At 38.0% G+C, this 26218-nt stretch overlaps 2 protein-coding genes across 4 annotated transcripts in view; one reads left to right on the forward strand and one right to left on the reverse strand.

Moving 5' to 3' along the window:
* IMMP1L (inner mitochondrial membrane peptidase subunit 1) overlaps positions 1 to 4154 on the forward strand; it is a 48338-nt gene extending 44184 nt beyond the window's left edge. For all 3 annotated transcript variants that reach the window (XM_063117334.1, XM_063117335.1, XM_063117333.1), the window contains 2 exons: positions 2363 to 2473; positions 3983 to 4154. In XM_063117334.1, the coding sequence (XP_062973404.1) occupies positions 2363 to 2473; positions 3983 to 4051 (180 nt within the window). In that variant the 3' untranslated portion in view covers positions 4052 to 4154. The remainder of the gene's footprint in view (positions 1 to 2362; positions 2474 to 3982) is intronic.
* The window catches only part of DNAJC24 (DnaJ heat shock protein family (Hsp40) member C24), a 52118-nt gene continuing 30041 nt past the window's right edge, over positions 4142 to 26218 (reverse strand). Inside the window, exons 3-5 of the mRNA XM_063117336.1 lie at positions 23303 to 23441; positions 7009 to 7077; positions 4142 to 5404 (exon numbers count right to left, since the gene is read on the reverse strand). Of these exons, the coding sequence (XP_062973406.1) occupies positions 5280 to 5404; positions 7009 to 7077; positions 23303 to 23441 (333 nt within the window). The 3' untranslated portion in view covers positions 4142 to 5279. The remainder of the gene's footprint in view (positions 5405 to 7008; positions 7078 to 23302; positions 23442 to 26218) is intronic.

Below are 26218 nucleotides of genomic sequence, written 5' to 3' on the forward strand. Positions count from 1 at the left end.
TCTGTGTTAACAACTACTGCGTATAGGGTTGGCATGCGTTTTGGGCAAGCTGCCCTCCAGTATGCCTCCTGACATCTCACCCCACCCAGAGGTGGATGTGGACAGACACCTGCAGCACAGAGGGCAGGCAGTGGCACTGAAAGCAGCAGAGTTCTCTCAGCCCAGCGCTGTAAAGAGAAGTGCTTGGTGAGGCAACTGCAGGTAGTGCAGCCTTCACCTTTCTTATCAGGGGCGGGGCATCGATGATGGCAGTGCCTACAGCTGCCTAACCCAGCACTTCTGTTTACAGCACTGGGCTGTTAAAACAAATTAAAAAGAAGGGAGGTGGCTGGCCTTTGGTTGCTGATGTTTGGCAGGTGGTGTTCCTTGCTTATCCTTAAGCCTTTGTCCAATCTGAATGCAATCAAAATGCTTTTGTATTGGTTCAAAGACACCTGCACACACACACACATACATATATATGCTGTACTTGAACTTGCAGCAGGCAAGCTCCTAAATTTTTGGAGCAAAGGCTTTTGGAACCTAAAAGCATATGTGGCACTTTTCCTCTGGAGCAGCAACATAGAGCAATTCCTGTTTGCCAGATGCTTTGATGAGAAATTGGCTTTGCTCCGTGAGTTGGAACGGAGTGGCAGCTTCCTTTAGAACAAAAACTTTTTGCTGACCTAATAATATTTTCCATCTCTCAGTCAATTTTAGCTGCATTTTCATTCTACATTTGTGTTTTTCTTACTGAACTGATAATTTATGTAACATATATGTAACTGATGACATATGTAACAGATCATATATATAATTTTGCCCCTGGATTGTTCAGAAACTAACCTGCTGATGGGCTTTATTACCACTTGATACTGCAACTGCTTGAACATAATGTTCCTGAGTAAGGAACAATGAGACTTGAAGACTTGCAGTTAAAAATTTTAAGAAAACGTATACAGACCTTGGGTCTCCTTGGTGTCAGGATCTGTCACAGAGTCAAGATAGACCCTATTAAAATAAACAGGATTTCCTGGTTCACTCATTACCTTCTCCCTCTGAGGGCCAAATGATATTAAACAGTGATTTTGTCAATTCCAGGTACTTCAGTGTTGGAATTAATCTCTCTTCTGCCTGGATTTAAATGTGATAGGAGTAGCAAAAGCATATTGCCAATAATAATAACAATAATAATAATATTAAAGGTGCAATTCTATGAAAGTTTAAACAGAAAAATATCCTATAACTCCCAGCGTTCTCTAGGTAGCATGCTGGCTGGGGAATGCTGGGAGTAGTAGGACATTTTCAGTCTAAACATGTATGGGATTTCACCCTAAATCATCCAAAGGCTAGATCTAAGTGAAAAGAACATGCTGGCTGAGACAATTACATATATTTACAGTACAACCCCATACATGCTTACCCAGAAATAATTGTGCTCATTGGGATTACTCAGTAGAAAGTATACTTAGGACTACAGCATTTGCCATTTTTCTTTCCTGTTCTGTTTGATTTGAAGAGGCCATTCCCAAATTGTAAAATATTGAGATGTTGCGGTTTTGTTTATATGAATTTCAAAAGCCTTATATTTGGTGTATTTTGAGCTTTTTTGCATGTGCTGGACAAATATGTACAAGTCTGACATATTTTAGAGTTACTACTGCAAATGTGTTACTGTGTCTCAGATATCAAAGCTAGTTTAGGGCTGGACCTATGGCATGTAATATAGCTCAAGCACAGTCCATATAGACAGCAAAAGGTTTTTGTCATATGATAAGGTCACCATCATTAATTTTCAAATTATAAGAAGAGACTTGCCCATTTCTGATGGTCATTATTGCAATATTATGTGTTGTGGATCCTGCCTGCACATAGAATGAACTGTGATCTTAATTAGAACTTTGACAAGCCCTCTCTGATAAAATGATGAGATTATTCGTAATTGATGTCACAATCAATTACCATTTAGTTCATCACAAGCCTACTAACAGGTCTAGCCTTAGTGCTGGCCCCAGGATGTTGATGAGTGTGTGGCTGCCCTGTTCATGCTGTTACTGCGACAGCAGGGCAGATTTTCAGTCAACATCCTAATGACCTCTTTTGAAGTCTATTAAATTAATGACCCTGTCACATTGGCCTAACCTCTTACATCTTCATTTGGAGGATTTTGTGTGTGTTGCAAGCTAGTGTTTTTAGTGCACGTGAAAGAACAGATACTTGGATTCCACCGCCCCCTCCCTCAGATCTACCTCTGATTTAGGGAAGTGTAAAATTATTCATTTGTTGCATGTACATGTTGCAGGATAAAATTAGATTATATTAGTGGGAAATAGTTTATTTTCTTCCAACTGTGCATTTGTTCTTTAATTTTGATGTTTCTTAGGTACCTAAAGGACATGTTTGGTTAGAAGGTGATAATCTCAGGAATTCTACAGATTCCAGGTGTTACGGTCCTGTTCCATATGGATTGATAAGAGGACGCATTTGCTTTAAGGTATACTCTGCAATCTAAAATGTGTTAATTTAACAGTTTTTAAGTCCTGAGGCCCTAAACTACCACAATGAGACATTTTCATTATCTAGTGATGCACAGGGACTGGAGTGTTAAAAAGTTGCAGGAGAACATGATCTCCTCAGGTGACTACTATAGTTAAAGATGTATAAAGCATAAGCTGAGTAAAAAAAGAAAACACCACCTACCCATATATAAGAACAGTACAAACACAAAAATCTCACTTATTTTTTTACTCTGTCCTTTTTTCATGGGAGGTGTATGAAGAACTTAGTGTCACAAAGGAATCACATTTCTGTACACTTCTTAATGCACACTGGATAGCCGATAAATATTTTATTCTGCCTAAGATATTGGTTTGGATCCAACAAATCATGCACACTTCCCTTCCTGCTGGATCTCTGTCTGAAAAGGATCAGAGTTAGTTGGATGAACTTTTCAGGATGGTGTGATGTGGCTCATCCTGCGCATGAGTGGAATATCCTTCCACTTCCACAACAGACGCTTCAGTAACATCACTCCCAATGCAGAGCATTGATGTAGGGCTTCTTCTTCTTCTTCTTTTTGCAGAAGCCATGCTATTTTTTCCCTCAGCATTGTTTGTTCTACTATTTCAGGGGTGGGGAACATGGTGCCTCAGCTCTTCATATGTTGTTGTACTGCAACTCCCATCAGCTCTAGCCAGAATACCCAATAGTGAGGAATGAAAGGAGTAACAGTCCAACAATATTTGGAAGACCACATATTCCCTGCCCGTGTGCTATATATGTAATAATTCTACTTTTAATGTTTTCCATCAATTTACCCAGATCTTAGGGTAAGAGGCTTTTTAATTTTACTGGAACACCTTTAAAATGGTTTAATGTCTTCTTTGAATCTTCTAATTCTTCCATATGGAGGTAGTCTTTAATGATGTTGTTTTTCTTAGAAAATCAGCAGTTTTACATTTAAACTCCTGAACAACGCATGGGTGTATGACAACTAGTCAGGTTACTTGTTCAACTAGGATTTATCGCTGTTAGCTATCAAATTGCGTTTCTTGTTTCCTCTAGTGCACTTAGTTCTTGTCATACCCACATCTCAACCAGCTGATGTAGGTAGAGTATCTGGCTTCCAGAGGAATGTCAGAGACTTCAGCACAATACCTGGAACACAAGCCAATCACCTCTGGTATTAGCTTCAGTAATGAAGCGTATCCAAGTTCAGTTCCTTTGACTAGGAGTGTAGAGGGATAAATGTTTTAATTCATTGCATGTATTATAAAAATCCTTTGCCTATGGTCCTACATGAGCATGTTAAATTGGGGAAAACATTCTCCCATACTACAAGGGTTTAAGTTGATCAAAGCTATGGCTATATGTAACTGTAAGGTCCTCTTTACAGCATTCCCAGTTCCCCACATCAGCTGAAATGGGGATCAGGTAGGAGATAAGCAAATAGGAAAAGATGACCAATGTTCTATAACTTAAGTCACTTACTTTATTTTTACAGTTATGGCCTCTGACTGATTTTGGATTTCTACGCACAAGCCCCAACAGTCACAGGATTTGTAACGACTAAGTAAATTATGCTCAGTCTTCTATTTTCAGTTCTTTATTACCCTTTAAAAATGCAAGTGATGTGTATTTTATATACAATAAATAACATTGTGTGATTGAAACAATCTACATTCATTAAAAGTCTTCTGTATTATGCCTTCATTTATAACTTTTTACACAGAACAGAAAAATCCTTATGATCATTGGTCAGCCACATATCAAGTATGTTTTTTCTGCTCAGAACCACTTAGATTTGTGCTAACTACATGTATTGGAACTACTAGCAGTTCTGAATGCAAGCATTATGTAATTTTATATGGGACTATTCTTAATCTGGCATATGGTGGAAAGATGACGAGATTTTGTTGAGATGAATACAATTTCAGATATGTAGCATTTTTCATCAGGAAATGATTACAATCTATTGTGAATATATTTGCTAGCCCTTTTGAATAGGGATTAGTATACGCTAGTACTGGGGCCTCCACAGTGGAACCAGTAGGAACCCAAGTGCCCACACAAAACACTTGGTGCCCATCAAGCTCCCTGCCCCTCCCACATCTAGCAAGTCTCCTAATTAGATGGACTGGGGCTTGCAAAAAAAAAGTTCCCTACAGGCTGACTTGCACCTATCTCCCATTTTTGCAAAATATTACTACTGCATATTGCATTAAATTGGTTTTAAAATTGCAGCATATCTGCTTTCATAAAAACACTTTTCAGTTGAAAATTTGTGTAGTTTCATCTTGGCTAAAGGGTGTAATATCCTCAGAAAGGCGTAATCTCTGCACCAGAATATGGGAATGACATGGAGGTGTGTCACTATTTGAAGTACACAGAGGAAATTTAGGGTGATATCCAATTCATTCATCCCACTGATAGAATAGCTTGTCAGCAGAATAGGGTGATTCCCCATCCTACCTGCACATGCTTACAATCCGCTCTTGGTGGCTGGAGATGGAAGGAGAAAAACACACTACACAAACAGAGGGCCAATCGTGTGACATTGTGTTCCATCTTTAGTATTAAATACTACTATTTTAGGATATGACAGTTCAAACTAAAAGGCACCTTTACAGCATCATTTGCATAGATTTTCAGAAGAGCTCATTTGGACACAAAACACTTTTTGTCCTAACTTTGTTCTTAACACTCATCATGCATTTTTCCACAACCATATTTACTGGCACAGTTAAACGAGATACCCCTTTTGCATTTCCTTTATGCTTGAATCAAGATGAATTGTTGGGTTATCGAAGAATCTCTATAAGTAGAGAACAAGTGTCACAGCATACTAGAGAAACATCTTCAACTTCATATTTGGAGACAGTGTATTTTCCACCACATCGGCATGTGAGAGAATAACAGTTATCATCTGTTGAAACAAAATACAGTAACTTCAATTATTTTTCCTGTACCTTTCAAATGCTTCCTAAAAGCTACTTAAATACAGGATATATGCGCTTTTATCTCAACACCTGCCATCAATATGGAAGGGCAAACCATTTTCAGACCTAACTGATCAATACTACAAAATGATACATTGTTTTAAGAAGAAAATTAAACCATGAGACAAATTTAAGAAGGAAATTAAAATTTAGTTCTACAATAGAATCAAGGTAGACTCCTATTTCTAGACTAGTACTTCTTCAAATCAAGGGACCAAACAATGGTGCACAGGACCAGTAATTGTTTTTTATAATATGTATAATATTAGATGGTACAATGAAATTCAATTGAACAGTCAATAAATTTTCATAAACAACAATATCAGTAAAGGTCTTAACAACCAATTTCACAAAAGAGTTGTACCAGGCAATCTACACTTGTATCTGGCAGTCTACAAGTTTTCAAATGCACTAGTTGAATCTGGCTGTTTACTACTATGGACTCCAGTGGATTTCCATTTCAAACAAAGTCTTCCTCAGGTATTCAGATAAATGTAACTCATAGTGTATAACTATTTACGAAACTCATAACAATTTCCAGCTGATAATGTTGGGGAAACAATTTAACACTCCTAAACGACCAAATTGGTTGGTAAAGGCAAGATAACCTATTTTTATGGTGGGATAATGGTTAGATAATCCTTCTTGTTTCTTCAGCTCACCATTCCCAAACTATCAAATGACACAGCATCTGGTCATAGAAGTATTGGCATTTTAGGATATAAACTTTGGGATTGGAGAAAAATCAGTATTGTACTTTTATGTGAAGTACATGTAATACTCTGAACAGTGCAGGTGGCCCCATCTCAAAAAAAGGGCACTGTGGTAGTGGAAAAGGTGTAGAAAAAGGACAATCAAAATGCTCCAGGGTTATCTGGGACTTTTTAAGGTTTTAAAAAAGAGAACAAGGGGGGATAGGGCAGGATGGAGAGGAATGTTTCTCTACCTCATAAATGCCAGAACAGGAGTGGGTAGAAGACAGATCTCTGGATGTTTTGGACTTCAACTCCCAGAAGCCCTTGCCAGCCTGACCAATGGTCAGGAATATTGGGAGCTGAAGTCCAAAAACGTCTTGAGATCTAACTTCTGCCCACCCCTGCTGTAGAACTATCCAATAAAATTAACTGCCAAGAGATTCAGAACTGAAAACAAAGTACTTTCCCCACACAGTACAAAATTTAACCTATAGAATTTGCTATCATAAGATGTGGTGACAGGCACTGAGGCCCTTAAAATGGGATTAGATAATGGTATGGTTGATATTGCTAATAGTCATTTCTAGACATCATAAATCAATGGAATCTCCTGTTCCATAGGCAGTAGAACTTTGAATATCAGTGTCTGGGCTGAAAATAGCAGAGAAAGGTTGTTGTCTTCACACCCTGCTTCTGGGTTTCCCAAAAGCATCTGGCTGGCCACTCTTAGAAACAAACTACTGGATAGATGGATCCTTGGTGTTCCAGCAGAATTTTTCTAATGCTTATATTGACACTTCAGTTTACACATAACCCAGTTCCACTAAATAACTTACTGTGATTCCAGGCCATATCTTCAAGTGAAACCTGAGCATCCGCTGGGCATCCTTGTGTTAATTCATCTTCTATGAGAAAAGAGGAGCAGACATTCAGTTTCAATAATTTGATGCAAGACTGAAGCTTCAAGTTCATAGTGCCATATAATCTATATCTCACTCTTTGAAACAGAACTGATAAAGCAGGCAGAAACCTCTAGAGTTGACCTATCCCATTTCTTGCATTAATTAAAATGTAAACAAGAAAAGAGAAGCAGACTTAAGCTGGTGCTTGGTAGAAAAAGGTTATCCGGCAGAGTAAGAGTGTCAATTTTTTAAGCAGTAAGTATTAATGCTTTCTTGAGCAATGGAGCAAGTCCTGATCCCCTTTCAATTTCAACTTATTTCTCCCACATATGCTCATGTCTTTGGTTCTCAGTAGTAAGTTTCAAATTTCACAAAGAGCCATCTAGGCAGCATGATTATCCACATGCCCACTATTACTATTAGCAATACCTATATAGCTTCTCATTTGCACAAATCCCAAAGCAGTTTACAAAAGAATACCATAAAATATAGTACTATATTAGAGACTGACTCAAATAGAAAGCCAAAGAAATAAGATAAGACCAACAGCTACAATAATATGTAATTTAAATAGTAAAAAATAGTCTATTTGGAAATAAAATGGTGGTGATAGTTTACTTCCTCTCCTGCTCACAGTTGGTTGGAATGGCCACTGAGAGGAGCGGGGCCCAGCCCAACGAAGCAGCAGGTGGGGAAGACAAAGGGGACAGATTGCCTCAGTGGCTTCTTCCTCTTCCTACTAGACATTAAGATATAACGCCAAGCCATAATTTGTTTATTTCTTTATTACTAGTGAACGGAGCCAGCTTTGTGCGGGTGGAAAGAGCCCTTACTGAAGGCTGCAAACAAACTTACAGATGATGTACCCCTATGGCACTCAGATAAGTCTTCCCAAAGCATATAACTGTGTGCCTCAGCCTCTTGCTTCAATCTGTATGGACTTCGTAGTTATGTGATGGTTAGGGAACTCTGTCCTACTGGCAGAATATGGTACTACAGGCTTCAACCACACAGGCATATTTAATATAAATTAATTAATGCGTTTAAAAAACAAAATAACCCCGTGCTGAACATTCCTAGGGTCCTTTTAGCATGCATGCCAAATTTCAAGTGTCTAGGTTCAACTGACTTGGCACTATGGTGGTGCCAGAAAGACAGACACATTTTTTAAATTATACATTAAAAATATTTATATACCGCTTCCCATTTTAAAAATCCTGAAGCAGTTTACAACAAATTATGAAGCAATACATTATTATATACTGAGAAAAGTAAATGATTGGAAAAAGCCAGGGTAAAAAAGTTTTTAATAATCACCAAAAGCACATCCTTGTCAGTGCGTATTTCACAGAGTGGAAGTCATTCCAGAGGGTGAATGCCACCACAAAGAAGGCCCATTGTCATGTTGCTGCCAGATGGAACTCTGCAGGATGTGGCATGGAGAACAAGACCTCCCCTTAAGCTTGCAGTGGTGTAACAGCTCTTTATAGTGGAAGACAACCTTTTAGGTTTGGCATTACAAGCATAAGCAAGACAAAGGGAGTGCTGAGCCTTGAACATCTGCTCTGGAATTTCTAAACTGTAATTTGGGACCCTTGCTTTGGGATCTTGGTTTACGAGAAAATTATGGTCTGAACAAGCCATGATTTGCTACGCTCAGACACAATAGCAAATGATGGCTGGTCAACAAACAAGAAGTCTATTAGAAACCCAACACATGAAGGGAGTGTGCAAGCCTGAGGTTTCATTTTAGTGTTTAACACCAAACCCTATGGTTTGGTGTTAAATGCATAAGGAGAGTCAAGGCTCCGACTTGCATACTCTCTCCCTATGGTTTGGCGTTACAACTAAATGCAGTCTAGGTTTATCCCATGCGGCTACACTGCTCCAGAGAGCCACAATTCTCCTAACCACAGTTCTGTCTATCATAGAAAGGATCAGCAAGCTGCACTTGACTCCTAGTCTTTTGTATACCATAACTAAGATCTTACATCCCTTCTATGCCTTCCTGTAGCTCTAGGGGTTAGGGCATTTTTTTCTATCTCAAAAATGAACTGAGTAGAGTGCTGAACTGATCCCACTCGGCTGTTTTCTCAGTTCTTCCATAAATAATCAATTTTTGAGTAAATGAGCTGTAATCATAGAGGAATTATAGGCATTTTAAATCATATGGTCCACCACTGGAAGTAAGAAAAGTAACTGCAGCAAGATATTACCCACAGATATGAGAGCCACAGTCAGTCAGAACAGACAATACTGGGCTAGCTGGACAAACAGTCAGAATTGATGTAAGTTCCCTGTGTTCCTTCCTAACTTAGGAGTTTGGTAGTTTGAGAGTGCATAAGGAACACATCTCTGTCTCTTAAACTACAAGCCCTATAGAGGTTTCTGTTCAAGCTGTCTCTGCTGGGTCAGGGACAACAGTTCACAGTTGAGAATGTGACTTGCCCTGTTCTAATACTGAGTTTTAATTATACGTTTAGTTTTTTAAAAAAAAGCATTTATTGCTTTACATTGTATTTTAACTGTTGGCTTTTGGGGTGGGTGGGTGAGCCACACAGAGAATCTGTATTATGGGGTAGTTATACAAATTTTGAGAATAAAAAACCCCACAGTTTCTGGGATGTTCTGACAAGATCTGGATAAATATTGGATAAATCCTCCATATAAATAGAGAAAAATATGTTTGCATACACATCTCCAAGTATGACTTACAATTAAGCTTGTTTTATCACATGGTAATAGACTTGCAGATTCCCCATCTCCAGATACCAGTAAAGTGTACCCGTAGTTATCCTCCAAGCTTGGGTCCTAGCCCTAGAACGTGCACCAGAATTTTCTGTGACAACCCAGAGTTCCATAGAACATGTATCAATGGGAAAAGGTTTCCCAGGTTATCAATTCCGAAGTCTACTGATCTAGTTCCATACTCAATGGCCAATACTATACAAATGTGTGCGTACAACTGGCAATAGCCAAGATCGATCCAATTTAATTGCAACTGCCTAGCATCACAAAGTTTAATGCTTTCACTTGTCATTGTCATCAGCATCAGCATCATCCATATCCTCTGGATCTCACTTACTTTCCTGATAAGTTTCCTTAAGCCTTTGGGAAGTAAGTGTCTGATCAAATACAACTTTGTATATATTAGTACATTCCATGGAGGGTTTTCTTCTTCAGTCCTGTTGGTCAGTGGGAACATAAATCACACCTAGGTCTGGTGTAACACACAGCTACTATACAGCATGAAATGGATAGACACAAAAATAACAGGATCATGGGTAGGCAATTCATCAGGTAACAGCATCAGCCACTACTGAATCAGTTGCACTGGCAAATCTATGCACAAATTACTTGGTATTAAGATGCAATTATAAGTGGAGTACTTTGTCTTATACACTTGCCTTTTACAGGATGCCACTATGTAGCTACTTCAGCATTCACTGTTCTGTGTACAGTCACAGATACACATATCTTTAGGGCAAAAATCACATTTGGACTATTGGAATTCCTTATTTTCTCAAGCACTAAATAGAAAAAAAACTATTTAGTACTAATGCAGATACTTAATCACATTGGTGCTATAAAAATATTTAAAACACAGTTGTACTATAGGTATAAAATGTGCTTTAAGCATGCTAATAATAATTTACTGCATTTCCTATTTAATGATTTAAGATTAGTGGTTAGAGAGAATACTGGAAGGGAGCTAAGCCAAGCCTAAAATCAACATCAATGTATGAAGGAAGCCACTCACAACTAGCACACCTAATTTGATAGTACTACAACAATAGAGGCTTGTAAACCACACTGTATTTTACATAGTCTAGGCAATTGTGATCCACATTCTGTCAGGAGGGGCACAAATACATTTTGTAAGAAAACATTTTAGAACAAAGGTTATACTGATTATCTACAATTTGGTGCCACCAATCTGCTACCACAGAAGTTAACTATGAATAATGTATTGGTAGTGAAATTAAACACTTATTTTAACTGTCCTCATGTATTGGTGAAAAAAATCTAATTAGCACTTTAATATTAAAGCACGATTTCTCCCCTATGCAATTCATTAATTAGCGGCCGATTAACCAGTATCAAGTTGGCCTGTGGTCTCTGCCTCCTTTTTGCAACATTAAATTGTGATTCTAATTTTACCTGAAATCTACACTAGAGATCCCCAGGGAATGAGTTTCATCTAAATTAATCTTAATGAAGGCAATTAAAACAAATCAGACAAGTTAGAGATAATTACTAGATCAATAAAACCTCTTTGACCTAACCTATTCTGAACACCTTCAGTACATTAAATAGATATAGATTAAAACAAAGTTAACCCATTTACATCTAAGATTTTGCTGCTCTTGAAATAATAAGAAATGAGAATGAAGAGAAAGCTTTATCTTTCTGTTATCAACTAATCCATCTTGGTAATGATGCTGATGCTCAAAATTAGTGGAAGAAATACTCAAGTAGAGGCCCTTCAGTAGTTAGTCAAAGTGATAGCAGAGTTTTTCTTTGTTCTATTCCCTCTGTCTTTTCCATATACCATGGGTCATACATATACTCAATCTTTTATACTTTGTGCAATACAATGTCATGACTGAACCCAGCCATACTACATTCCAGAGCATCAGAAAAGAAATCTATCATTACATAGGGTGACCATATGGAAAGGAGGACAGGGCTCCTGTATCTTTAACAGTTGTATAGAAAAGGAAATTTCAGCAGGTGTCATCATTTGTATGCATGCAGCACCTGGTGAAATCCTTCTTCATCACAGCAGTTAGAGTTGTGGGAGCCTTGCCCTCCTTTGTAACTGGTCAAGAAAGCAGGGCTCCTGCAGCTTTAACTATTGTGATGAAGAGGGAATTTCACCAGGTGCTGCATACATACAAATGACACTAGCTGAAATTCCCTTTTCTATGCAACTGTTAAAGATACAGGAGCCCTGACCTCCTTTTCCTATGGTCACCTTATCATTAGAGATGCTTAATGAATTTCCTTTTCCACTTATAGCCTATTCTGGATGGGGTTCCACTTTGAAGGATTAGGTTTGCAGCTTCGGGGTTCCTCTGGACCTGGCCTTTGCCCAGCTTCAGATAATGTGCCAGTAACACACTTTCCTGGAGAAGGCAGATCCAAGCCTTAACCACCTCCCATTTAAACTACTGCTACACGTTCTCTAAAAGTGTGTGGAAAGTGCAGCTACGGTAATACAAAATGTGGTGGCCAGATTGCTTTGTGGTGCACATTTTGTCCATATTTTTGATGGTTTAAAATTTTGTATACTTTTTGATGCTCACTGTTTTTAACTTTTGTAAACTGCCCAGAGAGCTTTGGCTATGGGGCGGTATATAAATGTAATAAATAAATAAATAAATAAATTACATTGGCCTTACACCAACTGGACTAGCTCCCAATTTGTTTCTGGACACAATTCCAAGTGCTGGTTCTTGCTTTTAAAACCTAAATGGTTTGGGTCTGCGATATCTGAAAGACTTCCTCCTCCCATAAGAATTTACCCATAGCTGAAGATCCGCTTTGGAGGCCCTTCTGTATGTTCCAACACCAACAGAGGCTAGGTTGGTGGGGAAACGGGAAAAAGTCTTCACTATTTTGGCATCCTGATTGTGGAACTCTCTTCCTAAGGAAGTTAAGCTGGCCTTTATTGTGTTTAGTTTCAGATGAACTGTTAAGACTTTTTTGTTTGTTCCACATGGCTTTTGCATGATTTTAAATGTAAAAATTCTGCTCTCTATTTTAAAAAAGAATTGTTTTTTTCCAGCTTTAAGTTTGCTGTGTTATGATGCTGCTTTAAAGTTTATAACTTGTTTTAAAGTTTTATATTTTAAGTTGTGTTTGGGGTAAAAGGTGACTCAAAATAGATTTATAAATGCAGGATAAATAAAAGGACTATTAGGAGCAGAGTTCAGTAAAGCTTTATCAGAGCTCTTCCTGGGTTACAGGAAGATATACATTTTTAAAAGCATTTCAGATTTCAAGCTACAATTAATGGCTTGACAAGCTATAAGAACATAAAAGCAAGCAGTGCTGGATCAGACCAAAGACTTCTCTAGGTCAGCAGTCTGTTCCCACATTGGCCAAGTAGATGCCTATGGGAAGCCCACAAGTATGCGAGTGCAATGGCACCCTGCCTGTTGCGTCCCCCAGCAACTAGTACTCCGACACACACTGCCTGGTGTCAGTAATGTAGGTTTCAGTACTTAACTATTGCATGCACCACCAAAATTTTGCACAAATTTTGCACTAAGTATTAATATTAGTGTCTGCTAATATGCACAATATTAATTCAGCATAAGCTTTTTTCATTTGACTAAAATTGTTTGATATGGGAGTAAGGAAGACTTCATCAAACAAACGTTGAAAGCAGCTAAATTACTGTATTTTGTTATATAGATGTATTTTAATGTGTGTGTATTTTATTGTGTTTTATGTGTGTTTTATGCGCTCTTTGAGAGGAAGGGCAGGATAGAAATCTGGCATGGTCTAAACTGCTGCGGCGCCTCTGCTAGTTCTGTTGTGCTAGCAGAATGGACAGCTAATGCAACAGGAACTAGCGGTTCCTGAAATAAGCATGGAAAGTAGCAGAAATGCTAATTTACATAAAGGGGCAGGGCTGACTTAGTATAAAGTAGCTTTCTAAGTAGGTCTCCTAATTTCCACTGAGCCCCCCTCCAGTTGAAACTCTCCCCCCTGCCCTGAATCAAACACCTTTCCAGAGGTCCTCAATTACCAGGGCAGGGCAGTGGGAAGAAGGAGGCAGAAAGCACTTCTCTGCCACTGGAAGTCTGCTTGTGGTTCACAGAATACAAAAATACAGAGTAATTCAGCTGTTCAAAATCCAACCACAATCTCCTCTTGGCTTATTTTATGTGCTTCTTGATAAAGTTAACATTAGGCAATAAAAAAACCCACTGGGGCAATAAAAAGAGAGTTTATTTCTTCGTCTCTACTGGATCATGCATGCTTGAAAAAGAAAGTTAATGGTATAAGTAAATGGGAATTAAACAATATACTGTGTTTGATAAACAAGTGTTGAATGGAAGAAGACAAAGCACAGCTTCAGACACTGCATCAAAGCCACTAAAACCTGGCTTTAGTTGTCCATGCTCTGGTAACCTCCAAGTTAGATTACTGCAATGTACTCTATGTGGGGCTGCCTTTGAAGATGGCTCAGAAGCTGCAGCTTGTGCAAAATGCATTGGCCAGATTGATAACAGGAACCAGAAGGTTTGAACATTCTAGCCCGCTGGTTTTAACCTATAAAGCCTTATACCGCCCCGTTGTAAACCGCCCAGAGAGCTTCGGCTGTGGGGCGGTATATAAATGTAATTAAATAAATAAATAAATAAATAAATTATACGGCTTGGGACCACAATACCTGATGGAATGCCTCTTCTGACATGAACCTACTTGTATACTACGCTCAACGTCTAAGGTCCTCCTCCGGGTGCCTACTCTGAGGGAAGCTCTGAGGATGACAACAAGGGAGAGGGCCTTTTCAGTGGTGGCCCCCTAATTATGGAATGATGGTGCCAACATTGTTATCTTTTCAGTGCCAGGTCAAGACTTTTCTCTTCTCCCTGGCATTTAACAGCATATTTGAGCTTTCTAACTGACCCCAGATCAATATCTGTTTAAACGGATATTGTCTTTGTATATTATCTGTTTTATATTTTTAAAGTTTTGTATATTATCTGTTTTATGTTTTTACGGGTTTTAAATTTTGTATATCTCTTTTCTTAAATGCTCAATGTTTTAATTTTTGTAAACCACCCAGAGAGCATTGGCTATGGGGCAGAATAATAATAATAATAATAATAATAATAATAATAATAATAATATATCATGCACTGTTCTTTGGGTTGTTAAAATTTATTGGTGTGTCAGTTTTCAGTACCTTTGTTTGCTTGTTTCTTAAATTTAAACAATGTAAGGGAAGTACATATTATTGTCTTTAAACTTTTAGAAATATTCCAATAAAAAAACTACATAATGTAAAATTTAAATCACATTAAGTATACTTTAATTCCCCCCATCAAACATTTCTGGTGGCACGTAAAATAAAAAAGGTGGCAGAGCAGCTTTTAAATGAATGCTGGGGAAAAGTTGATAGGAGCTGGGAATCATCTGGTTTGGGCTGAATCATCCCTAGAAGATGTAGATGAAAATGTTTCCATTTGCCCAAATGTAGAAGGGAAGGAAATAGGCCATGAGCATATGGTGAAACATAACAGCCACTCAAATAGTCTGAAGGGCCATAGCAGGAGATGCATACAGCAGAGATATCCGGGGAGGGTCACCACATATAGGTGTTTCTATGCTAATACTAGACACCTCCAAGGCAAGACGGGAGAGCTGGAGTGCTTGATTTTAAAGGAGAACTTCGATATAGTGGGCATAACAGAAACTTGGTGGAATGGAGTGAACCAGTGGGACGTGGTCATCTCTTGATATGAACTCTATAGGAAGAACAGGGAAGGGTGTACTGGAGGAGGTGGCGCTAAATACATCAAAGAGGGCATAGTATCAAGCAGATTGGAAACCATACAAGCGGCAATCACTATGGGTGACAATACCAGGTTACAAAAGTAATTTAATACTGGGGACATGCTACTGTCCCCGGACCAGAGCACTCAAGGTGACCTTCAGGTGGAAAATGAAATCGGGGAGGAATCCAAATGAGGAACTGTTGTATTAACGGGTGACTTCAATTACCCCCTCATTAACTGGATAAATGCATGTTCAACCCATGACAAAGAGTTTAAATTGCAGCTAGTGCAAAATGCAGCAGCTAGACTGCTGGCAGGTACATCTTACAGAGCCCACGTAACACCAGTTTTAAAGGAACTGCACTGGCTGCCTATATGCTTCTGGTCGGAATTCAAGGTGCTGGTAATGACGTTTAAAGCCCTAAACAGCTTGGGACCTTGATACTTGAGAGAGTGCCTCTCCTTATATATGCCTGACCGAGACCTTAGATCTGTTGGAGGAGCCCTTCTCCGCATCCCACCAATGCAACATTTACGTTATGATGGGACAAAGGTAAGGGCTTTCTCTGTGGTGGCACCCCGACTGTGGAATGCCCTCCCCTTGGAGGCCTGATTGGTGCCAACATTGATTTCATTTCGACGCAAAGTAAAAACATGGCTTTTTAACAAAGCCTTTGATGGTTAAACTCACTGGCACATTGTTTTAACTGTTTTAACTGTATCTATTGCTTTTAAATTATATATTGTTTTAACTTGGATCATGGTTTAATTTGTTTTTAACTTGTATATTTATTGTTTATACTGTATGTTTTTATCTGTACACCGCCCTGAGATCTTAGTGATATTATTATTATTATTATTATTATTATTATTATTATTATTTATTTATTTATATAGCACCATCAATGTACATGGTGCTGTACAGAGTAAAACAGTAAATAGCGAGACCCTAGGCTTACATTCTAATAAAACCATGATAAAACAATAAGGAGGGGAAGAGAAAGCAAACAGGCACAGGGTAGGGTAAACAGGCACTGGGTAGGGTAAAACTAACAGTATAAAGTCAGAACAAAATCAAGTTTTAAAAGCTTTAGGAAAAAGAAAAGTTTTTAGCTGAGCTTTAAAAGCTGCGGTTGAACTTTTAGTTCTCAAATGTTCTGGAAGAGCGTTCCAGGCATAAGGGGCAGCAGAAGAAAATGGACGAAGCCGAGCAAGGGAAGTAGAGACCCTTGGGCAGGTGAGAAACATGGCATCAGAGGAGCGAAGAGCACGAGCGGGGCAATAGTGTGAGATGAGAGAGGAGAGATAGGAAGGAGCTAGACAGTGAAAAGCTTTGTAGGTCAACAGGAGAAGTTTATATTGGATTCTGAAGTGAATTGGAAGCCAATGAAGAGATTGGCGGGATATAAATATTTTAAATAAATAAATAAATAAATAAATAAATAAATTATTGAACTTGCCGTAGAACAGTTAGACACAGAACTTACCAGAAGAAATGAGATCCTGGGCTCACCAGGGATGCAAAATGTGAGTTTTGTCACTGTTTCCAATTGGGTCAATCACAGTATTATCAAATGTAATGCATTTGAGTGGAAAACTGTGAACCGCCCAGAAAGCTTTGGTTATTGGGTGGTATAAAAATGTAATAAATAAATAAATAAAATAGATAACTACAACACAGTCACATTTGACTTCAAAAGTGTCAATGAGCAGTGTTAATGAGAAGTATCAAAGAAGCCATTAGAAAAAAGGTTTTCTTCAGAAAATGGAAGACTTGCTGAAATGAGAACAAAAAGGAACACCAACTTGCACAAAGAAAATGTAAGCAAATGCAGGAAAGTATTTTGAGGAGCATATCACTAATAATATCAAGAGCAACAATGAAGAATTCTTCAAATACTCAAGAAATAAGAAACCAGCTAGGGAGGCAATTGGAACATTGGATAACAATAGAGTTAAGGGAGGGTAAGGAGACTGTAGAGAAGCTGAATGAATTCTTTTCATTTGTCTTCACTGCCGAAGATGTAGGATAGATACCTATATCTGAACTGATATTTTCGGGATGGGAGTCTTAACTAAGACAAATAGTGGTGACAAAAAATGATGTTTATAGAGAAATTGAAAGCTAACAAATCACCAGAGCCAGATAGTATTTATCCTAGAGTTCTTAAATGTGAAAATCCTGATCTTTTAACAAAACTATGTACATGTCTCTATACCAGAGGAGTGAAGAATGGTCAATGTAATGCCAATTTTTAATAAGGGATCAAGGGGGCATCATGGAAATCACAGGCCAGTTAGATTAACTTCTGTCCTGGTTAAATTGGTGGAGAACATTATTAAAGATAAAATTAGTATCCATATAGAAGGGTAAATCCTGCTGGGAAAAAATCAACATGGCTTCCACACAGGTAAGTCCTCTCTCATGTTTCAGAGTTTTTGAGAGTGTCAATAAACATGTAGACATTGTTTGCGTGACCTTCCAAAAGGTGTTTTTTTTTTGACAAAGTCTCCCACAAAAGACTCCTGAGCAAATTTAGCATACTAGAATATGCTAAGTGGAATACAAGAAGTGGTCCTCCGATTTATTGGTAATTAGTTCAAGAACAAAAAGCAAGTAGAAACCAATACTAAATTCTCAGAATAGAGGGAGGTAAACAGTGGGGTTCCACAGATATCTGTGTAGAGAAAATGAACAGGGAGCAAGGAAGCACTTCTTCACATAACACATAGTTAAACTGTGGAATTCACTGCCTCAAGATGGCTCTAAATGAGGATTAGACAAATTTATGGATATAACTATCAATGGCTATTAGTCCTGATGGCTATACAGTACCACCAGTATCTAAGGCAGTATGCCTATGTACATCAGCAGCTGGGGAACATAACCAGGATGGTGCTATTGAACTCATGTCCTTGTGAGTTTCCCACAGGCAGCTAATTAGCCACTGTGTAAACAGAATGCTGGATGAGATGGATGCTTGGTCCGATCCACCATGGCTCCTTATGTTCTTATTTCAGGTCAAATATTTATTTGTATTAGGACAAAAAATAATATGGGGCACTTTTTAAAAGCATTCCTATTTACTAAGTACAAATAAAATAAACATGCTAAACTAGCTCATTAAAGACATCAGAATTTTTTTCAATGAAATGTTTCCTATTCAAATAACCCAAATCCCCCCCTGAAAATTCTGATCACTAATCACATATCAGCTTTTCATGGTTCTGATGCAATGTGCAAAAAGAGGAAGATATTAATATAAACGGGGCAAAATAAAATAGTGGAGAGACTACCGTAAATTAAATTAACAGGAGGTAAGTGTGTGTACATATTGCTGGATTAAAAAACAGAAGTAGGAGGATGTCCAAGACATGATGAATAGAGCTGAGCAACAAATAAATTAACTAAGGTTTGATGAGATGCAGATTAGTCAATACAGAACTTTTACATATTATAATAACAAAGTAATTACACCTTTTGGTCTGGAAGTATAGAATTATTTCCAGGCTAAATACAATGTTACATGAGCTGACTCCTACTCCAGCAATAAGTTTCCCTCCCCACCACTTCTCCAGAGCAGATTTGGGATGTGTGCAGAGGGTTGAAGACTGCAAGCACCGACTCTGGCAACCTTTCAGCATTTGTTGTTTTAATATTCTGGTTACCAAGGGTTGTTATGAAGGGTGGTATTTAACTAGAATGAAATAAATACAAAACCAGTTGTAACAAATTCCAGTTACTGGGACCTGAAGTTCATTGTGATCAGGTTATTCCACTATTTTCAGTGGGCCTTAATCACAACTAACTGGAGCTAACTCATGCCAACTGACTTAAGAGAAATATCCAAATGAACAAGTTTGTTTCACATACATTTCAGTGTTCAGGTTTACGCTGTAAAGAATTTAGAAGATTTATTTCTCTTTACAATCTTTGGAGAGGACGACAGGTATATGCAAGGGTACACAAATTTTGGCTTTGGCTGTTAACCCAAATTTGGTTGTTGCTGGGAATCTTCCTCTTCCCCAAAGAGCCTTGTCCACGACCATGTGTTGCTTTTCAGAGTTACAGAGCAAGATTAGGAACAATAATCTGCCCTCCTCCCAATCATGGACAGGGGAGGGTTGTTGGTGATCTTTCCCAGAATCTTAGTATACTTCCAAGATTCTCTAAGCACCTCAGAAGCATGTTGCTAAAACAAGCCCCACCCCTTCTCTCCATCTTGGAAAGGTCTGAGACTTGTTTTGACCTGGAGCACCTTTGAAGTATAGAGTCAGAAAGACATCACTGAGCTCCATCAGAGCTGGAGAGGGGGATGGATGTTGATCCCATATGTGAGCTGGGCTTCCAAGGTCCTCCAAAATCCAGCACAACTGCAGTGACCATCCTCATGCCCTTCACCGACTCCAAACTGGAGGGAGTTAGGGCACATGTCATTCTGACACTTGTGCTTCTGACCCCCTGGAAGCACAGTGACAAATGAAATCCCTGGCAACCTCCAAACCTTGGTGGTAGTATCCACAGCTTAGGAAGTTAGAAGTTAGCTAGCTGGCAGAGGCTCTTCAGAGTTTCGGACAGGAGTCTTTTACAGCCCTTCCTGGAGACTGAATCTGGACCTTTTGCAAGCAAAGCCTGTGGTCTATCATTCAGTTACAGCCTCAGTTTTGCAGCTGTACGAACAATCCCTGCCCCCTCTCCAGCTCAAAGGTTGAGAGGAAGCCTGAGGCTTAGTCATGCTGCCAGAGAGTGGCAGAACACTTACTATGGCTATATATAAACTATGTAATTCACTTCCACATGATGTAGTAATGGCCACCAACTCAGACAGCTTTAAATTCATGGGAGAAGAAGGCTATCAATGGCTGCTAGTCACCACTGATTATCCCACCTCTAAGAACAGGCGGACAAAGTCCCCCAATAATAGTTGCCAGGCAACAACAAGGGAGAGGGCTCTTGTCCAGCTTGTGCGCTTCCCATAGTTATCTGGTTCATTACTGTGGGAAGCAGGATGCTGGCCTAGATAGGCTTTTGGTGTGACAAATGGTCTGACTTGGTATAAGGCAACTTCCTAAGTTGTGGATCATTCTTCCACTATTTTAACATGATGCCATAACCATTTTCATTAAAAAAAAATTTTTTTACTGTGCCTATTGCTATGTCCCACCACATCTACAAACTCTTGATTTTGGCAGTCATATTCCACCACTGAACTATTAGGCAGTTTCTTCTCAGTCTCAGAATCTAGTGTTGTCAGTATTAAGGAAAAGTCAAGAGGGTTTTGGAAGGAGGAGTCTAGTCATGTTGACAGTGGCAGTTCAGTGTTGCTCAATCATTCCAATTACACTTGAAGAGGATGCTAAATCTATTAAATGGAGGTGGTGTCTTTTTGGTATATTTGTTTATTATATTTAGTTACTTAATTTTTATCCTACCTTTCTGCCAAAAAGTGAGGCTCAAAGTGGTATATAAAGATTAGAACACAGAATGTGCTTTGAAACTGTATAAATAAGTAAATGCCTAGTTGTGGACACTGAATTTAAAGAAACTTAAAAGTGTTAAAATATGAAATAAAAATTATTTTGTATATAGCAACAGACATTTAACGCATCGAATATAGCGAAAATCAAAAGCTGTGGCTCCATATTGCATCCTTGCTGCCATTCCACTGATCATCCTCAGGGGTCCTTCTCCATGAGCCCCTGCCAAAGGAAGTGATGATGGTGACTACCAGGAGGAGGGCCTTCTCTGCTGTGGCACCCCAACTGTGGTATGAGCTCCCTAAGGAGGTTTGCCTGGCACCTACACTATATTCTTTTAGACGCCAGGTGAAGACCTTTTTATTTTCTCAGTATTTTAACAGTCTATAAATTAATTTTAACTTTGCTATTTTAAATTTATATTTCTGCACTGCTACTGATTTTATTCTGGTTGTGCTTTTATAATGTATTTTATATTATGAGTTTTTATTGTTGTTTTATACTTTGAATGGTTTTAATTTTTGTGAACCGCCCAGACAGCTTCGGCTATTGGGCAGTATAGAAATGCAATAAATAAATAAATAACAAAAATTACACGGGAACTGCTACTAAGCAAACTCTTTTCCAAGACCCTCGCTAGAAGAACAAGGGTTGCATAGCACTAGTGCCTGTGGATTTCAACCAAAACAAATTTCACCTACTCTACTTATACAAAGGGTCAGCTATGAACATTTCAAAAAGAAAACCTGGGACAGCTTCACATACACAAAAATCAAAACAAAAAACAAACTGTCATTCTCTGCATTGCTGAAAGGATCTAAAGGTTAATTGACTGGACTGGCTTTTACGCTAGGGTGTCTATTTCAAATCTAAGTACAAAATGGACTGAGAAAAACAAAGCAATATCTGCCAGTATTTACAAAAGGGAAACATTCTCTTAACCATGGCTCCAAGTTGTTAGTTTTCAGTAAAACAAAGTGCTTGTTTTCCATTAACTAATTCAAAAATAATTTGACTCATTTAAATGTTTAAATTTAACACACAACAGCCAAAATAGCACATTTAAAAAAAAATGAAATATAAACCGCAAATAATTCAAGAACAAAAATAAGCCTGTGTGCACAGTATATTATTCAGTCGATTATGTGTATCTGCCAGCCACGCTGACTAAGCTTTTGTTTCTCAAATAAAATTGTGGCAACCTTAGCAGCAGGGAAGTTAAAACAGCAAGAGAGAAAGGTTTGATGGTGTGCCAACGTACAATGGAAGGGAATTCAATAACATGCTGCAGAGACAGTGAGCTTTTATCAGACACACTGAAAAGTGGTGGTAGCTACACGTCAATGCTGGACCAGAGTGTGTTACTGCAGAGTGCGACTGAGTGTTTTCCCCACAGGCAATACGCTATTATTGACTCCCCCCATTAACATGTAGGGTGGATATACATTTATTGAAGGTTCTAATGGAAGGCTGAGGGACTCCTATCCTGAGGCCAGAGCAGAAAGACAGCCTATCACTTCATGTAATGGTAGTCCATGTGTGACAGACCTGACCTACATTTCCCCCTTTCTTTCTCACAACAGCCTGTCACTGTTTTAAGATGCTATTTTCCGAGATATATATACAAAAAGAAGTGCATGCTGGAACTGCCTGGTTATTGTGCTTTACTGGAATATTATTTATAACTTGCTTCCAAAGGATTAGCTTATACCAGAGAGATGCATTATGAAAAATATTCTAAAATAACATTGATTCATAAAGCGTTGAGGAAAGGATATGCTTTAATGATTGCGAAGTATTTATAAAACTACATGCTTCAGTATACCTTTGACATAATTACTGAAAACCTATATCTAAAATGCAGCAACGGAATGTAGTGAAGGGCATAACTCAAGTAATTAAGAACATTTAATGAAAATGCTTTAAATACTGTCACATGAAGAACAGCTAAGCTAAGTCATTATTATCTAAGTTCTATATTCATTAAAATTAGTAGAACAGTTACCACCTAATGCTTTGTCAAAAGTAATTTAATGTTTTTACTGCTTAATGGATGTGTAGTAATCAGTATAAATAATGCATCTAAATATGGAAGCAAGATAAGAGCAAATGAGGTGTTTCGGTCGAATAAAAAGCACTTTGAAAAAACACTACTGAGCTACCACTCCGGCTTCTGCTTTCAAGAGCTGCTGCTGCTGCTGCTACTACAGCACTCCTCGGCAGGAACCTACCACGCCGCTGCAGGTCATACTCTTTTTTAGTCTCTTCATTCCCTAGAATTTTCCACGCTCGATCAATTTCGATGAACCTCTGCATGCGCGCCTCCACTTCTCCTGCTGACACATCTGCGCTCTGTTTGTCTGGATGATACTGCCAATCAAAGGAAGGAAGGGGGAAAGGGGGGGAAATGAAGGGGGGAAATCAATAGTAAATATGAGATCTATTTTGAGGTGTATGGAGGATATAAAGGTCTGAACTATGGTGCCAAGCAAAACAAACAAAGGAAACAGCATTGGCCACAAGAGATTGCTGCCAGGTTAATTAGACCACTGGAATAGCAGCAAATACACCAGTGGCACAAATGTCACAATGTGCACTGACAGCATTTTCTGGATAATTTGCTGATGGAATCATTGGTCTTATGGACAATTTACCTAGAGAGAATGACTAATGCAAACAGAAATAGGTACATACAAATAAATACTAGGTAGGAGTATGGGGAAGATTATTTAGATATGTCTAATCTTTTTAGTCAAATGTAAAGAACATAAAATTATTGTACAGTTACTATACTCCTAAAATAATTGCATTTTTAAAAATGTTTTGGAGTTTAATCAGTAAAAAGAAAACAGAGAACTGGATATAAATTTGCCACGTAAGTAATTCTATTTCTGAAGCTATGATTCACCAACTTTAATTTATTCCAATCCAGTGAATAAAAAGCCCTTCCAAATTTCTAAAACCATGGTTCACTGGATACAACATTTTGTGCTGTTTTCAGTTTTGAAGTAAGGACAGGGCTAAAAGGTAACATGTGTAAGGGCAAAATGATATAATAATATTTTGTTGTTTGCATTACTGTTGCTACAACATTGTACACTAAATTAGATCATATATATAATATATCAAATGCTCCAAACTTTCTAATAGTTGTATACTACAGGCAATAGAAACCACCTCCCAAAATCTCATGACTGTAACTGTAACTCTTTTTAAAAAAAAAACCCACACGCATGTCGCTTATATCCTATATTAACTTTATTTGAAGCATGTGATTATACTATGAATATATAATAGAACTGATTATTACTTCATAGTGAGATATACATTCTGAAGAGGTCTCATTCCTAAATTTACCATTTGGTTTACAATTCATAATATTTTTTAAAAAGAACAAAATCTAACTATACATGACTAACATTTCCTTTGCCTTCAGTTTGAGAGTTCACAAGGATTCGTTGAATACTGGTGCTTGAATACAAGGAATTCTATCCACAAGAATCAGAATTACATGGATAAAGTCCTCATACTGCAAATTTTAGATCATAACGGCCAACTATTTGTTGCTTTTATCACACGATTTGGCAACTACTTTTCATTGGTTACTGGGAGTATGGACAGAGGTTTAAAATTTGTCTTTCAATACAGCGTTCTTAATTGGTCTAAACACTTCCTATATCTTTTCTTAGTCTGACGGGATATCTGCTAAAACACATAAATCGGCTCCCCCACCACCACATTTGATTCTGCAAAAAGGAAGGATCATGTGGAGAAGACTAAATGCAAAATAGGCTGCAAATAGAAACAACTTGTTACTTTCATGAACTTGGGTTATATATGCTGGGATCACAGAAATGTCTTGTCTATATACTTTTCAGTTTATGTGTTGCATGACAATCATATAATGGAAGGATTGTGTGTAAAAGGAAGAAGTCAGATTGCCTGAATGTGTGAGCTGGACCTAACTTTATCCATACAAATACGTTCAAGTGTTTCAGTTTTCCAGAATATCCTGTCTGTTGAATGGCCAAGAAGTTTTACCCTTTGCTGAAGGCCACCACCCTGATTCAGCTAAGGTGATCCAAGCATGGAAGCAGGCTATGGTGCATATACCACTCGCTAGATCGAGAAACATGTTAGCAAATCAAGTCTGTACAGTATCACATCCATGTGTATCCCCAGCCACATTCTGGCACAATTAATCACATTTGAATATATTTTCAAGAATAATATACTTTCAAGAATAACTCTCGATGAGTGCTCCTGGAAGTCTTGTCAAGGGAGGCCAGACTTTGATACCCTTCCACCAACTGGAAAATACATTTTTATTCAGATAGGCATTTAGTTTTCAAGCCAAAGTGTTTGCTGAAGCAAGTTATAACTGATGGGTGCGATTGATCTCTTTTTTATTGATGTGTTTTTATGTTTCAGTTCTAATTTTGTATTTTATTTTATATTTTATTATTTTGAGCATTATTTGTAGTGGAAAGACAGTATATAAAATTGAAGAGTTAGTAAACAAAAAACTAGAGATGGATTAGAATGCACATATACTGATACATCCTGATTTCTGAGGAGGAAAAACAATATTTAATAAGGAACTACTCGTAGAAGTAGTTGTCTCTTCTATGAAGAATACTGACTTATTAAACTATATTAATTCTATGCTCGCCTCACACAGTAAAGTCACAACTAACTGAAAAATTAGCTGGCAATTTTTCAGCAGCATGCCAACCAATGAATAGAGATAAATATTTTATCAAAACAGAGAATGTAGCAACTGTCTTCCTCAGTAAATACTTCTGGGGAAAAATAGAGATTTCCCTGAAATTGATGCTATAAAAAGACACCAAAACGGGTATAACCCCACCCCCCAGCATGATATTAGTTATTAGAAAAATAGTATTTTTCATCCAATTATTAGATTAATATAAAATATTCACCTGGATTTTAAAAAAAGAACAAAATGATGAGATATTTTTCTTGGATAACGCTGCACTCATGCAGTTATAGTAGCACTGCCATGGGATATACTGCATTGTACATTGAAAAAAAATCCTGCTATAGAAATATACAGTACAGAGATATACAACAGTTGCGCAACAGTAATTGGGTTATGATTTTTCATGATTTACATTTCTTGATAT

Source organism: Elgaria multicarinata, chromosome 2 (genome assembly GCF_023053635.1).
Source record: "Elgaria multicarinata webbii isolate HBS135686 ecotype San Diego chromosome 2, rElgMul1.1.pri, whole genome shotgun sequence".
NCBI lineage: Eukaryota > Metazoa > Chordata > Lepidosauria > Squamata > Anguidae > Elgaria > Elgaria multicarinata.